General features: G+C 41.5%; 1 protein-coding gene and 1 pseudogene across 9 annotated transcripts in view; one reads left to right on the top strand and one right to left on the bottom strand.

The window, feature by feature from the left end:
* Positions 1 to 17,048, top strand: part of KIAA0319 (KIAA0319 ortholog) — a 104,425-nt gene that overhangs the window by 33,546 nt on the left and 53,831 nt on the right. For 3 of the 9 annotated variants that reach the window (XM_038005755.2, XM_038005753.2, XM_038005760.2), the window contains exons 2-3: positions 9,825 to 9,917; positions 14,110 to 14,269. The exons of 1 other annotated variant lie outside the window; for it this stretch is intronic. In XM_038005755.2, the coding sequence (XP_037861683.2) occupies positions 14,215 to 14,269 (55 nt within the window). In that variant the 5' untranslated portion in view covers positions 9,825 to 9,917; positions 14,110 to 14,214. Of the gene's footprint in view, positions 1 to 3,089; positions 3,449 to 9,824; positions 9,918 to 14,109; positions 14,270 to 17,048 lie in introns of those variants that run through there. 5 more of the 9 variants (XM_038005761.2, XM_038005757.2, XM_038005754.2 and 2 more) reach the window with 3 other exon arrangements.
* LOC103222051 (keratin, type II cytoskeletal 8 pseudogene) lies at positions 15,386 to 16,615 on the bottom strand (annotated as a pseudogene).

The following is a 17,048-nucleotide window of genomic DNA, read 5'->3' as shown; positions in this document are numbered from 1 at the left end:
AGGCGGGCTGATCACGAGGTCAGGAGATCGAGACCATCCTGGCTAACACAGTGAAACCCCGTCGCTACTAAAAATACAAAAAAATTAGCCGGGCGAGGTGGCGGGCGCCTGTAGTCCCAGCTACTTGGGAGGCTGAGGCAGGAGAATGGCGTGAACCCGGGAGGCGGAGCTTGCAGTGAGCCGAGATCGCGCCACTGCATTCCAGCCTGGGCGACAGAGCAAGACTCTGTCTCAAAAACAAAACAAAACAAAACAAAACAGTGATTAAAGTATTTATAGGCTATATCACATTATCTAGAGTAAAAACATATAAAAACTTACTCTGTGGGAGGTCTCTTTCCCACCCTTGTGTCTCACCTAATTTCCCTTTTCTTTCCCTCCACACATAATCACTTCTCTTAGTTTGTTTTATATTCTTCTGTATTTTTTTGCAAATACAAGCAAATAGGATATATAGAAATAAATATCCTCCTTTCTTCTTCATAAAGGTAGCTTACTATAATCACTGACTTTGCTTGCGTTTTTTACTTAATATCTAGAGATTTCAATAATACCAATGTGTATATAGAGCTGCATAGAATTTCATTACCTGGCTATATCATACTTTGTTAAACCAGTCTCCTGTCAATTGACATTTAGGTTGTTTTCAATCTTTTATTATTATTCATAATGGTATAATGTACATTTGTCATTTCACATGAATGCCAATAAAAATAAGACCAAAGTAAAAAAGCTGTATAATGTAAATTAATGGAATTGTTTACAAATTCATTACAATTAACTCTAAATACTATATATTACAGTTCACTTTTAATTATTCGGGAGATTTATCATTTATTCATTCATACATTTATTGAAGAAATTTGAGCTCTTACTATGTACCAACCCCTCCTATAGTACCTGGGAATATAGTTGCAATCAGACAGAGCCCCTGCCTTGTGGCTTACAGTGGGATGTATGGGAACCAGGCGACGAGATGCTGAGTGATGATGACATAGTGAGGTCACTTGGCAGAGAGGAGAATGACAGCGAGGGACTGGCTGGTAAAACAATGTCATTCACTGTGCTACACCTGATTGCTTGGATTCTCTATAATAAATATTTATTGCTTTTATAAATTAGAAGAAAACTCAATTGATTTTTTTTTTCTTTTTTTTAGTGAAGGAGAGAGACACATATGCAGCATAGCATAGAGAAAGAACATATTCTATGGTGTCACACACACCCAGATTGGGTCTAATTCTTGGATACCTTAGCCTTTCTGAGCTTCGGTTTCATCATCTATAAATTGGGGACAATAATATGTAATTGTTTTGTTTTGTTTTGTTCCCCAGAGGATTAAAACTAATGGATGTAAAATGCCAGGAACATTATGGAATCAATGGTAGTTTTTACAAATGTGAATTACAATTTTTATACATAGTTGCACTTGTGGTGATAATCTAGCCTTGGGACTTGTCTAGAGGAGGATACAGTGACCTCAGCTTGGAGGCTGTGTTTGGGAAGCTGAGGAAGGCTGCACAGATAACAGGCTTCTGAGCTGGATATTTCCAGGCTATGGGAGAGAGCACTGGGCGATTGGGAGGTGATAGAAAGAAGACCAGGAGGAGAAGAGAAGGGCATGGAGACACAGTTGGGAGCATTTGCTTCCTCTCCCAAGGCATCTGTCCTGCCATATGTCAGGAATTGCTAAGGCTGGCTCCTTCCAGCATTTGAATCAATCTGTGAAACATGCTCGCAATTCGTCACAGTCTTAGGAAACCTGCCACAGGGTGTCTTGGGGTTGTTCTTAGTTGACCTGTGTGTATTGGTCACAGCTACTTTTCTAAAATCAAAAGCAAACTCAACTGCAGTGAAATGGAAAGAGAAATCTATGAATAATATATTTCCTCCTATTATCCACAGGATAGTTCTGGGCAAGCCTTACCAAAAACCAAGGCAGTTAAGAAGTAAATATCGGATTCTGGCTATGTTGAATCCTGGCTGTGATATACAGGATTTTTTTTCATACACTCAGCCCCAGCTGAGATGAAAGCTGTTAGCCAGCTCTGAAAAATAATTTGTCTCAGAGCAGCATGGTAATTTCATCTCTTTGAAATAAAGGTTACTCAATGCAAAAAAAATTGAAAATTAAAATGAAAATCCTTTCCTTTTGTTCAGTGGTTTGTTTTCTAGGTCTTTCCCTCATTTCGTTTCTTTCTTTCCCTCAAATGATCTCTCTGTTCCTCCTTGTGTTCTTTCTCTTGTTAACCAGTTGTTTGTGCTTACATTAAGTGATTTTAGAAATCAGTGGGGATTGAGGATATGGACTGAAAATCTGGGTTGAGCTGTTGCTTCTAGGAGTGAAGTGTAAATGTCAGCTCTTTCTCTTCATAGTGTTGTGTTTGTATGGGGAGAGAACAAACACATTTCTCTCTGGGGAGAGAAATACATGAGCTGTAGTTCTAAATGGGTTGCCCAGGGCACATGGGCATTTTCTCATAGTTAGAGTTGTCAGACAAAACACTGTAATAATGTCCCAAATACTGCAGAATTAAAAACATATTATTCACCTGAAATTCACATTTACCTGGGAATCCTGCACTGTATTTTCATTTGCTAAGTCTGCCCACCCTGCTCATCCACCACCCCTCTCTGTGTTAGGCGCAGATTCCCTTCCTACATTTAACCCAGGTCTTTTCTTACTGCTCTCTGGTGTTACTCACTCGAAGCTCTTAATGCCGAGTAAGTAGATGTAAGCTCTCAGCGACCAAAAGTAAAGGCAGGAATATTAAATTTATTTGTTTTAAAAATATTAAAGACATTCACATAATTCACAAAGTACAAAAGGCTATTTGTTTTTTAAAAAATTCTCCCTGAGCCCTCTTCCCCTCATCAGCACAGATCTTAACAATTTTTTGTGTATTCTTCCAGAGATATTTTATACATTTTCAAGCAAATTTATGTTTCTATTTCTCCCACCCCATTCCCTTTCCCACAAGAGGTGAGTACTGTATATACTATTCTACACTTTTTTCACTTAACAAAAGGTCTTAGTATATAACAGTACATGAAGAGCTTCTTTACTAATGCAAGGTATTTCATTTTATGACCAGACCGTAGTTTATTTAATTGGTTTTCTGCTGACAAACATTGGGTTGTTTCCAGTTTTTCTTTTTTTTTTTTCCCATCTTTTCTTTTTCTTTATTTTGTAGACAGGGTCTCACTCTGTCACCCAGGCTGGAGTACAGTGGCACAATCTGGACACACTGCAGCTTTGACCTCCCAGGTTCAAGTAATTCTCTTACCTCAGCCTCCCGAGTAGCTGGAATTACAGGTGGTGCCACTATGCTTGGCTAATTCTTTTGTTTTGTGGAGATGAGGTCTCGCTGTGTTGACCAGGCCTGCCTCGAACTCCTGGACTCAAGTGATCCTCCCGCCTGGGCCTCCGCAAGTATTGTGATGACAGGTGTGAGCCGCCATGCCTGGCCCAGACTTTTTCCATATGTGACAATCTCTTAGGTAAAAAATGGCATCTCATTGTTTTAATTTGCATTTTTCTTTTTACAAGTAAATTTGAGCATCCTTTTTTTCTTTTTCTTTTTTCTTTCTTTCTTTTTTTTTTTTTTTTTTTTTTGAGCCAGAGTCTCACTCTATCACCCAGGCTGGAGTGCAATGTGATCTCAGCTTTCTGCAACCTCTGCTTCCTGGGCTCAAGTGATCCTCTTGCCTCAGCCTTCTGAGTAGCTGGGACTATAGGTGCATATCACTATGCCACACTAACTATATTTTTTAAGGGATAGGGTCTCCCTGTGTTGTCCAGGCTGGTCTTGAACTCCGAGGCTCAGTGATCCACCTGCCTCAGCCTCCCAAAGTGCTGGGATTACAGGGGTGAGCAACTACGCCCCTGGGCCTGAACATCTTTTAATGTATTTCAAATGTGCTTATATTTTCTTTTCTATGTTCTGTCTGTTGATAGACTTTTTCTGTTGAATTTTTATTAATTTGAAAGTGCTCTTATGTGTTAGGGAAATTATCTTTTGTCTGCAATATGAGTTGCAAATATTTTCCCAGTTTGTTGTTGACACTTTTACTGCACTTACGGTGATTTTCCATGAACATTTAAAAATCCATATATTTTATTAGTGGATAAAATTTATCCATATTTTTCTTTTCTTTTTTTTTCTTTGTGACAGAGTCTTTCTTTGTCACCTGGGCTAGAGTGCAGTGGCATGATCTCAGCTTACCGCAACCTCCACCTCCCAGATTCAGGTGATTCTCATGCCTCAGCCTCCTGAGTAGCTGGGACTACAGGCACCCGCCACCATGCCTGGCTAATTTTTGTATTTTAGCATGTTGGCCAGGCTGGTCTCTAACTCCTGACCTCAGGTGATCTGCCCGCCTCAGCCTCCTAAAGTGCTGGGATTACAAGCGTGAGCCACTGCCCCTGGCCTAGAATGTTTTCATTACTTAAAAAAAAAAAAAAGCAAAAATTCTGTACATCTTATAGTTTACTCCCCATTTTCTTCCAATCTGCCAACTCTGAACAACTACTAATCTACTTTTTGTCTATGTGGAGTTGACCATCCTGCATATTTCATATAAATTGAATCATATAATATGTGGTTCTTCCTGACTGGCTTCTTTTCACTTAGCATAATATTTTGGGTTTGTTTTTTTTTTTTTTTAAACGTATTTTCAAGGTTTATCATTCTCTAGCATGTATTCGTACTTCATTCCTTTATATTGCCTATTATGCCTTTACATGGATATACCACATTATTTTTATCCATTTTTCAGTTGGTGAATGTTTGGGTTGTTTCTACTTTTTGGCTATTATCAACATTCACATACAATTTTTTTTTTTTTTTTTTTTTTTTTTTGAGACAGAGTTGGCTCGAAAAAACCATAGACTCAGCCTATGTCGCCCAGGCTCATCACAAACTCCTGGGCTCAAGCGATCCTCCCCGCTCAGCTGCCCAAAGTGCTGGGATTACAGGAGCGAGCCACCCTGCCAGACCTAACTCCTGTATCATGTACACATTGTTTTGTGGCTATATGTTTTCATTTTTCTTGAGTATATATATAGGAGTAGAATTGCTGGGTTATATAGTAACTCTGTTTAACTGTTTGAAGAGCTACCAAATTATTTTCTAAGTGGCTGCATGCACTATTTTACATTCTCACCAACAGTGTATGAGGAGTCTAATTTCTCACATGCTTGACAATGTTTTTAATTATCTTTTTTATTATAGCCATGCTAGTGGGTATGAGGTGGTATCTCATTGTCTCTCTGACTTGCATTTCCCTGATTACTAATGATATTGAACATATTTTCATGAGCTTATTAGCCATTTATGTATCTTTTTTGGAGAACTGTCTATTCAGGTTCTTGTTCATATTTAAAATGATTTATCTTTTTATTATTGACTTATAATGCTTATTTGTATACTTTAGATACAAGTCCCTTGTTAGATTTTTGATTTGCAAAAATTTCATCCCATTCCGTGGGCTGTCTTTTCACTTGCTTGATGGTGTCCTTAGAAGCACAAAAGTTTTTCATTTTGGTGATGTCTATTTTATCTATTTTTTCTTTTATTGTTTGTCCTTTTGGTGTCATATTTAAGAAACCATCGCGTATTCAAAGTTCATGAAGATTGACACCCATGTTTTCTTCTAATAGTTTTGTAGTTTTAGTTCTGATATTTGGGTCTTTGATCCATTTTGAGTCGATTTTTGTATATGGTGTGTGGTAGGGGTCGAATTTTATTCTTTTGCATGTTGATACCTGTTTGTTGCGGCATCATTTGTTGAAAAGACTATTATTTCCCCATTGAATTTTCCTGGAGCCCTTGTCAAAAGTCAGTCTCATAGTTTCTTGTAGTGCTTTTATGGGCTTGTGCTTTTCATTAGAAATTTATTTCAACACCTGTAAAAGTAAAAACTAAAAGAAAGAAAAAGAAATTTATCTTGGTGCAGGGATACAGCTTAGCATTTTTTTTCAGTTGCTACCTGTTTCTCTAATACAATTTATTTAACAACCTACCATTTCTCCACTGATTTTTTTTTTTTTTTTTGGAGACAGAATCTTGATCTTGTTGCCCAGGCTGGAGTGCAGTGGCGCAGTCTTGGCTCACTGCAACCTCTGCCTCCCGGGTTCAAGCAATTCTTCTGCCTCAGCCTCCCGAGTAGCTGGTATTACAGGCACGTGCTACCATGCCTGGCTAATTTTTGTATTTTTAGTACAGATGGGGTTTCATCATGTTGGTCAGGATGGTCTTGATCTCCTGACCTCATGATCTGCCCGCCTTGGGCTCCCAAAGTGCTGGGATTACAAGTGTGAGCCACTGTGCCTGGCCTTTTTTTTTTTTTTTTTTGAGACAGGACCTGGCTCTGTCACCCAGGCTGGAGTGCAGTGGCATAATCTCAGCTCACTGCACCCTCTACCTCCCAAGTTTAAGCGATTCTCGTGCCTGAGCCTCCTAAGTAGCTGGGATTACTGGTGGCTGTCACCACACCCAGCTAATTTTTTGTAGTTTTAGTAGAAACGAGGTTTCACCATATTGCCCAAGTTGGTTTCTAACTCCTGAGCTCAAGCAGTCCACCCGCCTCAGCCTCCCAAAGTGTGAGCAGTTGGCTCACAGGCCTGAGCCACTGTACCTGGCCTTCTCCACTGATTTGACATGCCATTTTTAATCATGTCCTTTGGTCTTGGAAGTATTTGGATCCATTTGTTGAATATCTGTACCATTCAGTGATCCATTTTTGCACCTGTACCATCCTCTTTTAATGATTTTTAAAATAATATATTTCATTATATGGTAAGACCACTTTTCCCTCAATTATCTTACTTTTCAAAAAATTTTGGCCTTTTTTCTTGTTAATTTTCCCATGTGCACTTTAAAATTCATTTTTTCTAGTTTTTCATTCACCCAAATAAAAATTCTGCCAGCATCATTTTATTGGACATGAAGAACTTTATGGGTTAATTTAGGAAACACTGATATATTTATGATACTGAGTCTATTTGTCCAAGAATATTTATTCATGTTTTTCCCCATTTATTTAAGGTTTTTCTCCATCTATTTAAGGTTTTTTTGTGTTCCTCAGTAGCATTTTATTTATTTATTTTTTCCTGAGTAGCATTTTAAGGTTGTCTTAAAATAGATATGCAAATACCTTGTTAAAGTCAGCCTTAGGTCTTCTATTTTTTGTCTGTTGCTGCTGCTGTAGTCCTCTATTATGGTTTCTGTAATTTTTATTGCTATAGTTTTCTGTTACATCTTCTACCTAGTTGTTGTTTATTGTTAGAATTTGAAGAGATATGGATATAATTTAATCTTCTGTTTATTTTTTAAATTGTTTTCTCCTTGAGAATTAAAAATGGGCATTTAAGCATCTTCTTTCTACTATGCTGCCAATTACTTCGTTCACAGCTGGGGATTGCAAAGTTATTTGGCATGGAGAGCAGCAATTTTGAAATCATGTCATTTTAAAAAATGTTTTTAACGAAAGGAACATATTTGTATTTAAAATGCATACTTAAGCATTCTTTTTTTTAACTAAAATTGTTAATATTAGTAGATGAGAAATAAGTAAAACCTAGAAGTATAAATGTGTCAGCTTATGTTTTAAATTCGTCCCTTTCCTCAGGAAGTTTACAATTTAGTTGAAGAGAAAATATACATACACCTAAAAAATTAATTGCTTCTGTAAGGAAGCAAATGTTAGCTACCATATAAGTGATTTCAGAATACAGGGGTATATCTGCCACTTTAAAAATTATTAGATTGTCATTTGGCATTATAGTATTTGTGTTCTCCATAAAGCAGCCATTACTCACTGTAGGTGTCTGCTTTGATCTTACCTGAACCGAAGTATTTTATAACCCATAAACAGGAAAAAAAAAAAAAAAAAAAGGTCAAGTAGTGTCACTTACCAGATAAAATTAGGTCTGGCTTTCTTTCTTTTCTTTTTTTGAGATGGAGTCTAGCTTTTGTTGCCCAGGCTGGAGTGCAATGGCACAATCTCGGCTCACTGCAACCTCCACCTCCTGGGTTCAAGTAATTCTCCCACCTCAACCTCTCAAGTAGCTGGGATTACAGGTGTGTGCCTCCACGCCCAGCTAATTTTTGTATTTTTAGTAGAGACAGGGTTTCACCATGTTGGTCAGGCTGGTCTCGAACTCCTGACCTCAGGTGATCCACCTGCCTCAGCCTCCCAAAGTGTTGGGATTACAGGCATGAGCCACTGCACCCGGCCTGGCTTCTTAGAAACAGATGTTCAAGATAAGCAGTGGTTTAAATGAGAGAAAAGTTTATTTTTTCCTCCAGAAATCAAAGGTTGGCTGTCCAGGGCTGGTAGGCAGTCCTACGTCTTCAAGGACCCAGCTCCTTCTATCTTCCCAGCGCTGGCTTGCTTTCTCAAGGCCTCCGTGTAGTCCTAGATGGCTGCTGTGGCAGCAGACCTTGTATTCTGTTCTAGGCAGCAGGAAGAAGAAAAGATGAGGAGGACAAAAAGAGCTTTCCTCAGAAGTTTTATTCAATAGTTCCTTTTCTGTCTCTTTGACCAGTGTATAATCACATGACCACACTAAGCTGCAAAAGGTGAGGGGTCTGTTAGTTGGGTATTCTGGGGCCCCAGATAATTATGTGAGTTTTATTACTAAGGAATAAATGGAGAATGTTCACTGAACAGGCAGTCTTTGCTACAGTCACCTTCATCTTATCCTTGAGCCTCATTCTTTGCATCTTTGACCTTCATCCCTCCCTTGTCCGTGTCCTGGCACAGGAAGTGCTCCATCAGTACTTGTTGAATACCTTTCTGTGCTTTGCTCATTTCTGGCCCCATCTCTGGGCTCACCCCATTCCCACATCTCATTCATTCTCTGACACCAGTCCTGAGCCTTACCCCATCTCTGAATCAGTGATGTCATCACTATCACCCAAAGAAGGGAAAGAATTCAGCTGGGGTGAGGCTTCTCAGATGGCCTAGGGGTCATGCATGACCAGAAGCCTAGAGAAGGAATGAGATTGAGGAACAGGATACGGCCAGAAATATCAGGAGTCAGAAATATCCATTCTGGCCAGGTGCAGTGGCTCACATCTATAATCCCAACACTTTGGGAGACCGAGGTGGGCAGATCACTTGAGGTCAAGAGTTCGAGGCCAGCCTGGCCAACATGGCGAAACCCTGTCTCTACTAAAAATACAAAAATGAGCCGGGTATGGTGGTGCGCACCTGCAGTCCCAGCTACTTGGGAGGCTGAGGTAGGAGAATCATTTGAACCTGGGAGGTGGACGTTGCGTGAGCTGAGATCACACCACTGCACTCGCAGCCTAGGTGACAGAGTGAGACTCTGTCTCAAAAAAAATAAATAAATAAAAATTAAAAAACGAAACATCCGTTCCAACATCTCTCGGTAATTTTGTTTAAAAACCTGTGTCAGAATGACCATATTAAAATATCTGTCTTCTATAAAAATGAAAACTACAAGTGTATTTTATTAATACAAAGGTAAGATGTGTTCAGTTTAGAAAAAATAGAAAATATGGATCAGAAAAGACGCAAAAAAAGAAAAGAAAAAAAGCATTTATCATTGTCACCAGTTTTCACCATGGGAGGATGTTTCCTTTCAGATCTTTACATGTATACAATTGATCCATGCCGAGTTTATGGAAGGATATATGGGCTTGTACTATTTATAACATTTTGAACTTGTGAACCCTTATTTTAAAAGTTCTATTTTGTCACTCGACTCAACTTTACCTTTGATCAAAATTGTTAAAGAGCTTGACAGGCTTTCTATGTAAATTCTTTAAATGTTTTCTTCCTTTTTAATGAAGACAGAAAACCACAGTGAGGTGGGCAGAAGGCAAGCAGCAGGAGAGAGCATGAGTCCGTCAAGAGAACTGGGTCATTCGGAGACTGAATAATAAGTAAGGAAAGTCTTAAGTAATCCAGAGTGGAATGGGTGAACTTCACAGAACCATCAAAGAGGGTGGGGGTGCCACAGTGAAAGCTTGAGGTCTTGAGTCTAAAGACTGACTCTGAAACTCAGCGTCCTTTCCTGTAAAATGGGAATGAGAGCTCCTAACTCCTAACAGTTCCTACAAGTAGATCAAATAAGATAATATATGTGAAGCATTATTTAACCCATGAAGTACCAACTAACTATGTATTTAAAAAGCAACACTTGGCCAGGTGCAGTGGCTCATGCCTGTAATCCCAGCACTTTGGGAGGCCAAGGTGGGTGAATCACCTGATGTCAGGAGTTTGACACCAGTCTGGCCAACGTGGTGAAACCCCATCTCTACTAAAAATACAAAACTTAGCTGGCCATGGTGGTTGGCACCTGTAATCCTAGCTACTCAGGAGACTGAAGCAGGAGAATCACTTGAACCCGGGAGGAAGAGGTTGCTGTGAGCCAAGATCATACCACTGCACTCCAACCTGGGTGACAAGAGCAAAACTCTGTCCCAAAATAACAAACAAAAACAAAAATAAAAAAGCAACACTTATAAGCTATTAGAACTGAAGGAATTTTGATAACACCTAGTCCATATGTCTTTTAATGTTGAGGAAATGGAGACGCATTGTCTTCTTACATTAATGTACCCCCCAAAAAGAACCTTAAATATGGTATTGAGAAGAGGAAACGCTTTTTATGCTGAGCACCTGTAAAGTTTGCACTGAGATAATGACAATGAATTGCTTTCCAGGTACGATATGGTTGTGAAAGTTGTACCTTGCACAACCAAAGGCATTCATCAAAGGGGCATGGGATTGGGAATTTGGTTCACAGTCCATTTGCCAAACTGTGTTCCTTCAGAGCAGTATCTTCTCTTAGAGCTACCTTTTCTTAATTTGCCTGAAGGAACCATATGGTACGGTGGAGGCCCAATCTTTATCCATGGGATTCTTGACCAGTGATCCCTGGCTGATAGCGGTGTTGCTATTCTGGGCCCCAGCATGTTGGGCAGCTGAATAAATGTCATTTCTGGGAGGCCAGTTGCTCTTCTCTTGCCCTTTGGTTAGGGAGTAGTCAATGGCTGCAGATGGAAGATGGCCAGTCTTCCCTTCCACCTCCCATCTCTAACATACTTTCCTCACTGGAAGCAAAGGGAGTTATTGGTGGCAAACTTTGCAGAACCAGGTATTCTTCCTCTAGGGTTTTAGGCATGAATGTTATGAAATGCTTACTGTTTTCTTTCTCCATTTTACCTTATCAAAGCGGGTGTTCTGATGGCCTCGGGTCCATTGTACTGACACAGAGGTGTTACACCCACCTCCTGACCTTACCTTAGCTCACCTTTGCTCTGGTTCCTTCCTGTCGCTTGGTCTAACTCAGCCCAACTCTGGACCTTAAAGGCCCTTTTCACCTACCCAGGGCATGGCCAGTGATGGTGTTAGGCTAGGCAGCACCTGTGCTCTGTGTGGTCGATGGCAGGCCCCTATATGCAGTTCAACGGGCAGCACTCTTGTGATTTGAATTGTTCCTCGGTTAAACTCAAAAACAAGGCCTAGAACTTCCAGACACCATCTTAAGAGAATGTTATGTGTTTGATTTTGTTTGCAGGCTCCTTGTCCTTTCCAGTTATTTCCTGCCCCCACTAGGCTGCCACAGAGTTCTTAAATAACTGACTGGAGACATCTGTAAGGGTGTTTCCCTCTCTTTTTTATCCCTATGACACTTATAAATTTCTGAAAGTACTGCAGTGCTTCTGGAAATGGGCGAGGAAGAGTCTTATCCTTCTATAAGGTTTTATCCACACATCCTCTGTGTGGAGGGAGGAGGAATGAAGGGGTGGGTGGGAAGACTGGTGTGAATTGGAACTAAAATCTAGTTTATCACAGCATACCATCTTGCAACTCACAGCAGGATTCTGACACCACATTAGGAAACCTTATGTAGGTTTTTTGAACATTAGCTTGTGTGTTTCCTCCTGGGAGTCTGTGTTATGTATTTGAAATAATAAGCACTTGGAGTGCAGCTCCAAGTCCAGACTGCCTTGTACTGGTTCTTCTACCTTGGGCAAACCAGTTCACTTTTTTGAACCTCAATTGTATCATGGAATGCAGAGATAACAATATGTCTGGGTTGTTGTGAAGATCACACTGAGAAAGTACCAGGCAAAAATGAAGTGCTTATATTAACCAAATTCAATTAAATGTAAGATGCTAATGATTGTATTTAATAAGATACATGGTTATTTTAAATACCACTAAGGAAAAGAATGCTGTCAATTAAGCCAAGATTTATCACTTTCTTCTCACTTAGAATGTTTAAACAAATTGAAAGAAATTGAGGGGGGTGCTTATTTAGACAGATTTTTATCATAAATCATTCTTGTGCATATGTTAAAAGGAACATATAACCGACACATTAAGGTATTCTTAAATTTTCTTCCTGCCCAGTAACTTGTCAGTGCAGTTATTGATACCTGTGGCTTTTCCACATATTGCCTGTGTGCCGTCATGAGCTTTGGGGGATGCAGCATTTCTTTTTTTTTTTTTTTTTTTTTGAGACAGTGTCTCACTCTGTCGCCCAGGCTGGAGTGCAGTGGTACAATCTTGGCTCACTGCAAGCTCTGCCTCCTGGGTTCACGCCATTCTCCTGCCTCCGCCTCCAGAGTAGCTGGGACTACAGGCGCCTGCCACCATGCTTGGCTAATTTTTTGTATTTTTAGTAGAGACAGGGTTTCACCGTGTTAGCCAGGATGGTCTTGATCTCCTGACCTCGTGACCCACCTGCCTCGGCCTCCCAAAGTGCTGGGATTACAGGTGTGAGCCACCGCGCCCGGCTGGGATGCAGCATTTCTTAAGAGAGTGCCTCATGTTGTCTTTGGGATGTTCTTCCAAGCCTCTGACTCCATTCTGCACAGCTGATGTGCATGCATAAACAAAACCATCCACTTCCTGCCTGGCATGTGGCCATCTGCAATTGTAGGACATCCTGATATCAGAAATGGTAAAATGTGAAAATATTTATGTGTTAGAATTCATGAAATATAGGCTGGGCATGATGGCTCACGCCTGTAATCGTTGAGAGGCTGAGATGGGCAGATCACTTGAGGCCAGGAGTTCGAGACCAGCCTAGCCAACATGGCAAAACCCCGTCTCTACTAAAAATACAAAAATTAGCTGGGTGTGGTAGTGTGTGCCTGTAGTCCCACCTACTTGGAGGCTGAGGCACAAGAATCACTTGAACCCAGGAGGCAGAGATTGCAGTGAGCCAAGATTGTGCCACTGCACTCTAGCCTGGATGACAGTGCAAGACCCTGTCTCAAATATATATATATACACATATATATATATATGAAATACAGTAGTATGATTTATTCCATCATTATTTCATAGTTTTAGCTTTGAGAGCCTGCATATAAAAGCAGACAATGGCCAGAACAAATATAAAATAGAACTTTGACCGACAATCCACAGCCTGGGAAACCAGTCCCTTATCTACAATAAGCAGCCTAGGAAGCCAGCCTGCTATAAGTCAGACTTGTAGGAAGCCAGGTTGCTGTCTCTAAAAACAATCCTGAAAGCTAAACAGCAACTTCTGTAACAGTCAGCCCTGAATGACCAGGACTTGATTAATAACTAATGGCTTCCTTAATTTTTATCCTTTCTTCCAACTTCGGACCAGTCAGAGAACGCCAAACATGCCTCCTAACCAATCACGTAGGATGCGCCACTTCTAGTGAGCCGCCTGCAGCGTCCCCTTCCAACAGCCTCCAATTAGAGCACACCTGAGACTTTCCCTTTTCCACTATAAAGTTTTCCCACTCCTCTGCCTGTCTCTGAGTCTCTGCCAAAGACAAGTGATGGTGGCTGACTGCGTTTCTATAGCAAGCTCTGAATAAATAGCCTTTGCTTTTCTCATTTTGTTGGTCCTCGTTTATTTCCACAGCTTGTAAGGAGAGTAAGCCTGAAATTCTTTGGCTCTTCTCAGGAACTATACTGGCTATTTGAACAAATGCTCTAGGTGGATGTTTGCCTGGAATGTGGCTCTGTGATGTGACCAGGACAGGCTTCCCACTGACATGAATAAATGATAGAAATAATTTGGGATGTTTCTACATTTACCTATTCTTTTCTTCCTTCCTCTTTTATGTTTTTCCTTTGAAGTTCTTGAGGCCAAATCTGGCTCCTAAAAAACATCAAAGGAAGCTTGCACCAAACGCTCTGCAGGGCCGCCTCAGAAGCCTGCCATCACCCACTGTGTGGTGCAGAATGGCGCCCCCCACAGGTGTGCTCTCTTCATTGCTGCTGCTGGTGACAGTTGCAGGTAGGGAACTACTACCCTGGAGATACCCGTGTTGGGCTTGAGTTTCTTGTCTTGCGTAAGCAACTCAGATCAACCTGAGGTGAAGGTGCTGTTGGTTTGCTTTTCAATAGAATTATTTTACAGGTAAAAGCATGAAAGGCAGACCTCATGCATGAATGGTTTTCTGTAAACAGGAATTTAAGTTTATTATTATCATGACTATTCCATGGGAAAATAAAGTCACATTTCACATATACTAGGAAAACTTTATGTTTGTATACTGAAAAGAATTGCATACTAGATCTGGCTGGAAAGGCCAGACTTTCTTTGATCAGAAATCTTTATTTTCATTATACTCAGTTTGCTTTTGGTGGATACACCCATGGCAAAAAATCATTGGTGAGCATCATTTAAGAAGACCCATGACTAGGCTGGGCTGGCTGAGCCCATTTGAGTATACCAAGGATTGAGGGTGGTGATATGGCTAGAAAAACTGTTATGTACAGTTTATCAAAATGTAACAAAGCCGTAATGAAGATAACCTTGGCAAGACCCTTGTTAAAATGCAATTTCTCATGCCATTCTCCAGGCCTACTACTGAATCAGAACTCCTAGGGGTGTGGCTCTGGGATCTGGGTTTTCAGCAGCACCTGGAGATAATTCAGAAGCACCCAAATTTTGGGTAGCACCATTTGATATGATGTGAGGGCCACTCCAGAAAGGATGGCCATTGGAAAAGCCCTGTCATGACTTGTAGATCACTTACTCCCTTCCATCCACCCATCTTATCAAACTCATTGCTGCTGAGTGTACAAGACAAAATGTCCCCTTATTTCATCTTTAATATATTCTAGAAAATCTCTTCATTAATATTTTAGATGATGTCATTAATGTTTAGAGACCCATTTTTTTTCCTTGCAAATCTCTACTGTTTCATTCCTTTTTGCCCTTTTCTTATGAGGTGTTCTCCCCTAATTCAAAACATGAATTCCTGAGTTATTGCATCCCAATAAATGTTATTTGCAATTTCCTCATCTTCCTTTTTTTCTTTTTTTTTTTTTTTTGGCAGTTGGCAGAACTAGCTGAGGGTTTATTTTGGGAAAAAACCATTGAATTGTTTTGTAGCTGGAGGCATGGGCAAGGGGGATGGGGGATACCTCAGGCAGTGAACTCTCACGCGGGTGCGCTGAGGGTGAGGGCTGAGCCTCAGGTGGGTCTCCTGGTTCCTATGCTCCCCTGCACAGTGGCCTCCCTAACAGGTTCTGGGGCAGTCACAGGAAGGGGTAGGTTGGGAGGGGCTGCTGTGGCCATTCACTTGGACAGAACATCAGAGGATTCAGACACCAGCTTCCTATCATGAATCTCGATCTTCTTCACAACCATGGCCCCAAAGGAGTTGGTGCCACTGAAGGAGCTGGAGCACCCACCAGAACCAAAGCTGGAGCCCAGGCTGTAGCTGAGACCAGAGTTTGTGAGGCCCCCATAGGCTGAGCTCAGCTCACCTGAGTAGCCACTGGTGGTCTTCATATGGATACTCATGTTCTGCATCCCAGACTCCAGCCAGCTCTCCTCGCCCTCCAGCACCTTCCTGTCGGTGACAATCTTGATATTCAGGGCTGGCTTGATGATCATCAGCTCCTCATATTCATGCAGCTGCTGCACCATGTCCTGCGTGGCCCACTGCAGGGTGGCCTCCAACTCGGACAGCTTGGCATTGGCATCCTTAATGGCCAGATCCCCATGCTGCTTGGCATCCACAATGGTGGCCTCTAGAGAAGCCCTCTGGCCTTTGAGGCCCTCAGTCTCAGTCTGGAGCCAGCCGATGTTCTGATTCATCTCAGAGATCTCCATCTTTGTATGATGCAGGTCATCCCTGTGCTTCCCAGCCAGAGCCTGCAGCTCCTCATACTTGACCTGGTGCAGGCTCTCAGCCCCGGCCTGGCTGCGGTTGGTGATCTCCTTATACTAGGCCTTGACCTCAGCAGTAATGCTGTCCATGTCCAGGGACCAGCTGTTGTCCATGGACAGCACCACAGATGTGTCCGAGATCTGGGACTGCAGCTTCCGGATCTCTTCTTCATACAGCTGCCTGAGGAGGTTGATCTCATTGTTCTGCCCTTCCAGGCGAGACTCCTCCAGCTCTACCTTGTTCATGTAAACTTCATCCTCCACATGCTTCTTGATGAGGACAAATTCATTCTCTGTCACTAAAATTATTTGTTGATTTATTATTTTTTTTTGAGGTGGAGTCTCACTCTCACCCAGGCTGGAGTGCTATGGCAAGATCTCACTGCAACCTCTGCCTCCTGGGTTCAAGCAATTCTCCTGCCTCAGCTTCCCGAGTAGCTGGAATTACAGGCACCTGCCACTATGCCCAACTAATTTTTGTATTTTTAGTAGAGACAGGGTTTCACCATGTTGGTCAGGCTGGTCTCAAACTCCTGTCCTCAGGTGATCCACCCACCTCAGCCTCCCAAATTGTTCGGATTACAGATGTGAGCCACTGTGCCCAGCCTTCTGTAAAATTATTGATCTTGTCCTTGTACTTCTTCTTGAAGTCCTCCACTGGCCCTGGGGTGTTGCCATACTCGGCCTCCAGCTTCAGCTTTTCCTGGCCCAGCGTGTCCAGCTGCTGCTGAAGGTTGATGTAGCAGTCAAATATGTGGTCCACATTCATCTGAACTGTCTTCTGCTGCTACAGGAGGCTCCAGTTGGTCTCCAGCACCTTGTTCTGCTGCTCCAGGAACCATACCTTGTTGTAAAGGAGGCAAACTTGTTGATGGTCTTGATCTGCTCATTC

Source organism: Chlorocebus sabaeus, chromosome 17, assembly GCF_047675955.1.
Source record: "Chlorocebus sabaeus isolate Y175 chromosome 17, mChlSab1.0.hap1, whole genome shotgun sequence".
Taxonomy (NCBI): domain Eukaryota; kingdom Metazoa; phylum Chordata; class Mammalia; order Primates; family Cercopithecidae; genus Chlorocebus; species Chlorocebus sabaeus.
Note: the sequence above shows the minus strand (reverse complement) of the source record. Positions and strands in the feature narration are given on the sequence as shown.